General features: G+C 35.5%; 1 protein-coding gene across 3 annotated transcripts; it reads right to left on the minus strand.

Moving 5' to 3' along the window:
* Positions 1-311: 311 nt before the first annotated feature.
* LOC111604423 (bifunctional 3'-phosphoadenosine 5'-phosphosulfate synthase) lies at positions 312-9565 on the minus strand. 3 transcript variants are annotated; one of them, XM_023322482.2, is made up of 4 exons: positions 9188-9565; positions 2715-2829; positions 656-2181; positions 312-586 (listed from the first exon to the last, which is right to left on the minus strand). In XM_023322482.2, exons 1-4 carry the CDS (start codon positions 9227-9229, stop codon positions 380-382), a joined length of 1890 nt encoding a protein of 629 aa, XP_023178250.1. In that variant the 5' UTR covers positions 9230-9565; the 3' UTR covers positions 312-379. The 3 variants fall into 3 exon arrangements, with proteins under 3 accessions (XP_023178250.1, XP_023178248.2, XP_023178249.1); XM_023322480.2 differs by lacking the exon at positions 9188-9565 and adding an exon at positions 4795-5063; XM_023322481.2 differs by lacking the exon at positions 9188-9565 and adding an exon at positions 3667-3855.
* Positions 9566-9745: the final 180 nt, after the last annotated feature.

Genomic DNA, 9745 nt, shown 5'->3' on the forward strand with positions numbered 1-9745 from the left:
TTGGAAATCAGTTCAAGAAACGACAAATTCTTAGCTTAACATAAAAAATGGAATTGGAAAACTTAAAGTTAAACACAATTAATTGTAAGATTAGAATAATGCAGCAGAGCAAACCATGCACACTCACAAGACACATACAAACTAGAAAGATTAAGATAAGGGTAGATAAGTTGACTCGAGACAGGTATTAGGATATGCGTCTCAGATACATACATATTGAACAACAAACATAATATATATAAAAATATGTAAATAGTGGAAACACCTAGGACACGACAGTATATATATAAAATATATATATATATATATATATAGCTAAGCAAATTGCACTAATTGTTGTGCGGGACGGCCCTCAACATTGTTTTAGCTGGCTCCCGGGTTACGCCTGTGGTAGATTTTGGTAGTAGGTAGCGAGTATTTTCCAGGCCTGCGGTTCCATAAAACCATCTGGCGGACTGGCCCCGGTTTTGGCCAGCGTGCGCATTTTGGTGCCCGAAATGAACTCAAATTGCTCCTTGCGTTGCGGTTCAAAGAAGGCCATGCGGCTGGCAGACTTATCGTAGGCTGCCACACGAAAAGGCAATATCTAAATGTTAGAGAATATTGAATGAGTGAATTTATGATTAATTCCAGTGGGCAGTTTCATTACACCCACCTCCATGCTGTCCAGTCCTTGTGCCATTTTGAGCACACGTGCACCGTGCGTCGCATCGTAGAGATTGCCATCTGGATAGGCCTCTTTGTCTGGGTGCGGCATGCCGGCCGGATCACGTCCCACAATATAAAAGTTGGCGCCCGCATTCATGCGCGCCTTGGCATGCCATTGCACCTCCGTGGGGCCGGCGTACATCATGGGCGATGGGAATATGGCCAGCACGGTGTCCTCGCGTCGCAGTACGCCCGCATCGAGCACCGCCTGATGCTGAGCCATGCGCACCTGCAGAGGAACATCATCATCCTTGGTCCAGCCGCCCAGTGGATGCAGCAGCAGCACCGGCTGCTTGAAGCCACGCTCCAGCAGTTGCCGCTTGGTGTCCTGCATGAGCAGCGCGTGCCCGTTGTGGATGGGATTACGCAGCTGGAAGGCAAAGATAGCATCCGCATTGAGCTCCTTAAAGCGCGAGCGCAGCTCATTGGGTGTTAGACGATACTGGTCGAGGCCATCTTTCCAGCGTATACGCTCAATGACCGACAGCTCCCCACCAACCAAATACTCTCCGGACTCGTACACCTGTTTGCTGTACGGATGATTAGGATTGCTGGTGCCAAACTGGCGCGACAGACGTTCCTCCTTGCGCTGGTAATAGAACTCCGGGCGACGTAGTATGGCCACCGCTTGACCCTCATGTTGCAGCGTCACAGCTGCCTCGCCCTCCAGGCGCTGCTTATCTGCTTCACTGGCGCTCAGCACAATGGGCACCGAATGGTTCTCACGATAGGAAACGTCTAGGCCACTTTGCAGCGTATTGAAATGCAGCGTCTGCAGATACTCGTCCTCTCGCATAAAGCCACGCAATGGATACGCCCAGCCTTCAGACAGTACCTGTACCCATTGCAGCTCGACGGTGCTAATTGATAGAGCCGGCAGTGCTTTGGCCTCTTGTCTCAGTTCGTCTACTTCGCTGGCCTCGCTGGGATACAGCTCTGGCAGCTGATCGACATCCCGCAGCGAACGCGGAATGATGCCCTCTTGCTCCAGCAGTGCGACGAGCTGTTGCGTAGATTCGCGCACCGTGCAGTCATCCGTGCTGACCACCAGTTCCGGATGCTGGGGCCGCTCATACTCCTGGGTGATGCCCGTGAAGCCTTTGATGACGCCCTCGCGCGCCTTCTTATACAGCCCCTTCACATCGCGCGTTTCGCACACGGCCAACGGCGTATCCACAAAGATCTCGAAGAACTTCAGTCCCGCATCCTTGTGTATCTTGCGCGCCATCTCGCGATCGTCCGCAAAAGGCGACACAAAGCTGCAGATGGCCACAACGCCGCTATCTGCAAACAGCTTGGCCACCTCGCCCACCCTCCGTATATTCTCCTCCCGATCGGCAGGCGTAAAGCCAAGATTCTTATTCAAACCGGTGCGTATATTGTCGCCATCCAAGCCATAGGCGGGTATACCTCTCGAGACCAGATACGCCTCCAGCTCAAAGGCAATCGACGTTTTCCCGGCTCCACTAAGACCTACAAAAAAATGTTTTTATTATTAATACTAATATAAGCCTTTGCATTAGCAATACGGATTGATTAAATTCTTATTTTAAAGTTAAGAAAATCCTTTAAAGATATTTTATCCCGTGAACAGCATTAAATAGATTATAACATAGTTTTATGTACAGTATGACCTCTCTATGGTCATTCGCCAATTCATACTGTTAAATGATTTCGGATAGATCTAGCGACCCAACAAATATATATATATTTATATATATATTTTTGATCGGAATCCACAGCTGAATAATAGAGCAAATATTATGAGTTTTACTTAAATTTATATTTAATTTATTTTATTTATATTTTATAATGAGCCCAACATCTTTCATCATTTCAACAATGTTAATTAACATATGTTAATGGTTTATACATTTTTTATTTCAATATTAAATATTTCTTTACATTTATTTAATGTACATTTCGTATTTGGTACCATAAATAATTGATCCTAATTTATCAAAATGTTTTTAATATTATTTAAAACTAGAGGCCGCATCGCTCACCTGTTAGCCACACGGTGCAGCCCCTAAAGCCGCGACACAATCCCAAATTCCTGCCTCGAGTCTCCCGGGTGACATGATGCTTCTGTTCGGTCACATTCGTTGCGACCTGGAGGCACTGCAAAAGACAACAAAATCTAATTTATACACCAACATAATAGAATTTATGTAGCTGCGGGCGTCTCGATAAATTAACATAAATTAATATTCATGCCCGACTCTGGCTAGTGGTTTGGGGCTCTTATTTTGACCCTAAGGCGCTATTTGTGCCGTTCAATTCGCTGAATCTGCACAGTTTGTTGACCCTTTCAGACGAGCAGCTCGCCAACTCGCCAACTCGTGTGTGAAAAATCGCAAATGCTGTTACACAGAGGGAATATGAGATAATGATACCATATATATATGTGTATATATATGCATATGTATATCCAATAGATAGATGAAAGCAAAACATAATAAAAGCATTCAAAGAGCGGCCAGACCATGCCAGCCCATGGAGCGTGGAATAATACACCTTTGCCTTAGGACAAATGAAAGAAGAGAAAATCTCTTCGAGTTTCGATTGGAATTCAAATTAATTAGTTAAGCACAAAACACATTTGCTTAGAGTCGTATTCAGTAAAAATAAATAAAATTATACAAATTCGATTTATTAGTTTAGCTTGAAATACTTAAGTGCTTATGAGCCACTTGCTTCATTTATATCTGAAATATATTCCACATATAAACGCCAAATATCGTCTAGGAACTTCTACAGGGTAAACTCGAGTCGAGCTTCAGTTGTAGTTCTACAATTGTTGGCAAATAAATTTGGGTCAAGGCACACTTAACGTCAACTTGATTTGAAACACATTTAATATTCTTTAACAAAACACTTCAACTCTTTTTTGTTTTGGAACAGCACGGAGTGCGCATGCGCAGATCTCTCAAATTCTCTTGAGAGCTTCAGCCATACCCTTCTTTTGATATGAGGAAAAAAGCCAATGGGCGGATTGGGCATGATTTAGCTTTCTCTGCTTGATGCCGAATGAAATTGTTATACTCGATGCACTTGAGCTTTGCTTGAAGAAACGGAATAGATATATGTATATATAATATGATATATTATCGAACGGCAATTTGATCTCAGTTAAATATTCACGCAACGAGCGCTGAAAGCCAACTGAAAGTTTTACTAAAATATTTACCGTGTTATATGTCGACCCGACCCGAACTAAGATACCGAGAGCTATTATAAGAGAAAGAGAGAGAGAGAGGGAGAGAGCGCGTCAAGCCGAGTGCTTCACGCTCGGTTCCATCTGGTTTTCAGATCGTTTTTCTATCTGCCAAGCCAGGCAGCCAGCGTTCAAGTATTTCTGTTTGTTGTGCATTATTATTATTATGAAAGATTGTTTAACAATTTGTTTACGCATTTCGTCTTTTTTTTAAATTCTCTGCTGAATTATTCAGGCATTATTAAATAGTTAAAAATACAATTATTTTTTCACTTTAATACAAGTTTCCTTTGGATTCTCAGATGAAGTCAAGCAACAATAATTTGCATAGGTAAAAGAAAATAAAAGTCTATAAATATTCACTTACTATTTTTTTAAGTTTTTTTTGTAAACAAAATTAATTAATTAATTTCAACGTTAACAAAATAAAATATAAGTACAAAGTTTTACCTAACAAATTTCTCCCCATATAAATTGTATTGGCAAACCAAATTGTTTATAGTGCAAAATTTGAAAAATTTCATTAAGCAACGTGGCCTGGCTAAAAGATACGTCGCAATACGGCTTGAAGTAGCTGCAAGTAATAGTCATTTCATGTAATTTCTAATTTAACTTTATTGAAATTTAAAGAAATTTAAAAAATCTTATATAACTGAGTAAAATCGAGATTCTTTGAAATTTTCAAATAACAATCTGCTCGTCTAGCAAAATATAAATAAACAAAAAAATTGAAACATTCCACGTATATTTCAAGAGGTCGAGAGTTTAAAAATCAATGTCAAGACCTTTGCGACTCAACTTTGGCACGATTTAGAAATTGTTTACATATTTTTATGTAAACAAAACAAAAGAAGACAACAAAAACTTACCAAGTCGCTGCACTTTTCGTGACTTAACAAACAACTGTAATTGTTATTATTATTATTGTTATTGTTATTGTTGTTGATGTTGTTGTTGTTGTTTTTGTATTCACTTCTGAGCAAATTGGCGCGTTTTGTAAACATTTTAGGTAGTCTTAAACAAATAACGCTCGAAAAGAAAGCAGACACTAAACAGGCAACGAGACTGATAATTAAACAAGTGAGAGTTTTCGAAGTGAGTTTTTTCTCCACCGCAAAAATGAGAAAAAATATAAAAATGAAAAAGACCAAAACAAAAACCAAAACCAAAACCAAAACCCGCTGAACTTTCTCGACGAAGCTCAAAACTGCAACTGATATTTCTTCACAGTGGCGTGGAATAAATGCAGCCCAGAGTGGGAAAACGTAACTGAAGATATATATATATATATATATATATATATATATATATATATAGATATATGTATAGCTCGCTGGTCAACTATTGGCAGAAAAAGGAATTCGTTAAAGCACAAATTTAATGTCTCACAAAAGCATAATATACCAGAGGAAATGTCATTTAAAACAATCAATAAACTTATAAATAAATTTTATAAAAATATAGTTGTATTTCGACATATATCTGATTTTCATTCTGTAATATGATTAATGACATTTCATAATATTTATCAAAAATATAATATTTAATTAAGTAATTCATTTGATGTGGCTCTCATTAAGTCTATATGTACTTTCTGTTAATTAAATTCTAGATAATATTGAAAAAAAAAACTTTTTTTTATTTTTAATTTTTTTTTTAAGAGTAAGACTAATAAAATATTAAAAGAATCATTTTTCTATTGCTAGCTTCTGTTCTTAAGTATCTTTTTGTTTAACTTTGCAAATTAAAACTCGAATTCCAAGCTAAATGAAGTCTCAGCAAATGCCATAATAACCACTGACATTTCCATTTTAGATTTATAGTTTTTTTAACTACGTAATAGTAATTACAAACAAAAAGAAACTGAAAAGAAAAACCACATTAGCACTCGTGCCTAAGCAGAGGCTGAATGAATTGCAAAACAGCTTCAAGTTCACGTTTAAATGAATTAAATTTTACATGCAAGCAACTTTTTAATTACATTTACATTTGTAAAGCAAACGAAAAGGCTAAGTATAAATCCCTTAGGACTAACAAATGCTCTGGAATAACTACTATACCTTTAGCGATGACATAAAAATATCCAGCAATTAAGTGAGATTATAAAATGCTTAATCATTTCGCATATCGACAAGTCCGGAAGAATTGCGGTATTCGAATATGAATACCCTGGACAACTTAAAATTTACCATAAATAATTATTTTTTTTTATTATTCCTAATTAGAAAATATATTTCTATGAATAATAGTAACTAACTATTAAGTTTTGATTTTTTTGTTATTGTAAATTTAGTTGCTTTGGAGTTTCGGTTTTTATTTTAGCTGCTTTAAAAACCCTTTAGAGTTGAGTTTAGAGTATCCGTTTCGTAAGAACTAAGGTACACTCAGCGAGCCTAAGATATGGAAACACCTGGTTCATACGGTCACTGAGGTAGGACTTTCTACCTGAGGCGTCTCTAAAGTTTACGCGACTGCAACAAGAGGACAATCGTTATCAATCAGGCAGATCAATTTTGATTCAATCAACTTTGATAAGATTATCGCAAAGCAATCCTACCTGATGTTAAGATTGCATCAATGGAAGATTTATGTTATATTTGTTAGTTATGAGACAACTATCATGTGTGTGTAGTAGGAGCTTTGTAGTTCCTTCTGTTTATGCAATAGCCTCATATATATGCCCGCCTTAACGATGTTTATGGGGTAACTCTGTTAATTGTAGTTTAAATAAAAATATTACTTGGCACTTTAACAATGCAATATGAATTAACAAGTGAGTAGTAATTGTTGCTAGTATATATATGATTCGATTGTTCAATTGAAGACGCAACCCAAATATAAATTCATAACAATTATTGACTACATTACTACGACAATAACACAAAAAGACAACAACAATTAGCAAGATTTGCCGCCTAGCATACTCTACTGGTCATTCAACCTATAACTGGCCAAGTTTTCCCACAAACAACAGCAATAACAACTCGAATGGGGACAGAGTGAGACAGAAAGTTATTTCGAATTGTTAACAATTTGTTAGGTCGGCTCAAAACATATTTACTCTGGCCTCCACAAAATACACTTTCTTTTTAATTTCAAGTAGTTAAACTAAATGTGTTTGTGTGTGTGTGTGTCATAAAAAAACAAGTGTACAAACACTTAAAAAACCAGTTGATTGCATATTGCATAAGTTTTAACATTACGTTTACCTTATCTATGGGGCAATAAACTGTCTTTAAACGGATTGCAGACGGGCAAAAGGCCTTGTCTGAAGAGTATTTGAAAATACGAATTATAAAAATAATTAAATATATATATATATAAACTTCATATGCTATATAGATTTATATATATATATATATATATATATATATATATATATATATATATATATATATATATATATATGGGCTTTAATGCTCTAATTAGCCAAGATCTTAGGTAAGAAAGTAGTTAGTTATATATATTTATAAGTAAATATGCTATTCGTTTAAATATTACTATTTTTGTAGTATATAAATTAACACTTTTCTTGGCCTGCCTTATTTAATTTAATCATACATTAATTGATAATTGACTGCAGACACTCTTTAAAGTACTTTAAAATCAGTTAACAGAGTTTTAGGCCCTTAAGTGGCCAATACAACGATTATTATCTTTATTTATAAATATATAATATATATATAATCGCCTACTTTCTTATCTAAAACAGTTGAAAAATCAAATAAATAGTATATAGAGTGTATTTTTCTCTATATATATATATTGTTTTTTTTTTATTATACAATTTGGTAACGTTATATTTTGAAATGAATAGCCCTTTGATTTTCGTTTACATCGGGCCGGTGCTTTAAGATATATTTATATTTTTTGTTTTATTTTTATTATATTTTATAAATACAGTTACGGTATCTACTGATCTTGTGCCTCGCAACACAAACTGATATCTTTTTTATTTAAATGTTATTCGCTCTTTCTTTCTTTCTGGCTCGCACTTATCTTAACTCAAGTCTTTCCTATCTTTTATCAATTCTCTTTTAGAAAATAATATCTTGATAATACTAAAGATAATATTTTTCAAGCCCAAAAAATATGTTTTTGAAAAACCAGATCTTCATATTACACGACTTTAAATATATTCGAATAATTTGGTGTTTGCATAATTGCATGAAACCTTACGTGGTAGGATGGACTATGTTGAAATCTGTAATAATATATAGATAGTATATGTCCTTGATTGAAATTTAAAACTACACTTTTACTAAGTTGACTCTGCATCTTGATTACAACTGTAAAAGTTAATATACGAAAGCTTAAATAAAACAAATTTAAAAACAATAATAATTCTTTTAAAAGTGGATGTCAAGAGGAAGGCATAGAAAATGTCGGTAGACGGCTTAAATGTTTATTTTTAGTTTTTCATTTAGCAAATTAATTTAAACAAATCGTTGCGAACAAAAAATTAGTTCAACGAAATATGTTTATATAAACAGATGAATTCAAAGTTATTCACATAGAAATAAATGATGTGAAAAACAATATGTGCAACTACTTTGTATTTTTTTGTGAAAATCATTAAATTTGTAATTGATATAAGCGCTAATTCTAGGGCGAACTACTTATCAGCCCAAATTAGTTAAATTCCTATGAACATCTCAAATGAAACACGTGGCTTTACAAATATTCATATGGAAACAAAATGCTATTTATTTCCACGTTAATTCACTTCACGCTTAAGGCACCTTTTTTTGCAAAGTCAACAAGTTGCTGGCGTAGGTATAAAATATATATAAATTGTGCACATGTTATTCAGTATCTAATTAAGCTCTGATTAAGCTGCTGATAAGTAATTTTTGATGGAGACTTTTTTTCGGTTGCCTTTTTTTGTAATTAAGTTCTTATCTATGTAGGCCATATTAAACTAAGGCAGCTTTTTTGATGTTAGATACTAAGAGGCGAATTTAGCAGACTCGCTGTAGTGACACAGCGTTGATATAGAAATAAGTATTACGTGTGTTTTTCATAGAAGAAACAATTATGCGGAAAAAGCTTGATAACGCTCTGGAAACGCTTAGGCCAACTGCGTGTGGTGCATAACAATAGATATGGCAATACATAAAGACAGCTTGTTCAGTGCGACAGCTATTCAAATTTACTTTTACCCCGTTTTGGGGGGTTTCGTGACCGTTTCAGCATTTATTTCTTTGGCACATTTGTTCAAATACGAAGGCAGCTAACGAAAAATGAGGTGTAAACACTTACCGTCTTTTGACGCTTTTTGCTCTGCTCAGGTGCTTCATTCATGACTTTCGCTGGCAGTTAATAACAAACAAAACGTCCACCTGCGTCGCTAATACAAACAATACTGATGTGGCCAGTGTAAAATGGAAAATGCAATTGATTGTTTCTCGTATGCTAAACGTACAAATACGTTGATCAATGAATGAAATCGTTTGCTGTGTTACAATTAGGTTTAGTGGATTAATATGTTGCCCAATGGTTGGTCATTCGTTGTCTTATTGGTAGGAACTGATTGTATTGCACAAGTTCACTTTCAACTTAAAACTAATTTTAATTAATCTACAATAAATCTGATATTAATTTTCTGATTTACCGAGCACCCATGTACGTACACACATATACTAACGCAGAAAGTCACGAACAGCTGTTTGCAGTAATCTTGTTATCGATAGTCGCATCTATCGTTGACCACGCTAAGTGGGCAGTCCTTCGCGCGCAAAATCGAAACATTTAAAAATAAAATAATTATTTATTGCATTTAGCATTGATAAATAATATTCGTACACAAGTGAATGCCTT

Source organism: Drosophila hydei, unplaced genomic scaffold, assembly GCF_003285905.1.
Source record: "Drosophila hydei strain 15085-1641.00,03,60 unplaced genomic scaffold, DhydRS2 tig00000001-arrow-pilon, whole genome shotgun sequence".
NCBI classification, from domain to species: domain Eukaryota; kingdom Metazoa; phylum Arthropoda; class Insecta; order Diptera; family Drosophilidae; genus Drosophila; species Drosophila hydei.

What these genes read in the sequence shown, in the direction of transcription:
- LOC111604423 (XM_023322480.2), bottom strand. Translation starts at nt 4,929, where the DNA reads ATGTTTACAAAACGCGCCAATTTGCTCAGAAGTGAATACAAAAACAAC. An exon ending in ACGAAAAGTGCAGCGACTTG is followed by an intron (nt 2,830 to 4,794) that starts GTAAGTTTTTGT and finishes TGTCTTTTGCAG; the next exon opens with TGCCTCCAGGTCGCAACGAA. An exon ending in CTGCACCGTGTGGCTAACAG is followed by an intron (nt 2,182 to 2,714) that starts GTGAGCGATGCG and finishes ATTTTTTTGTAG; the next exon opens with GTCTTAGTGGAGCCGGGAAA.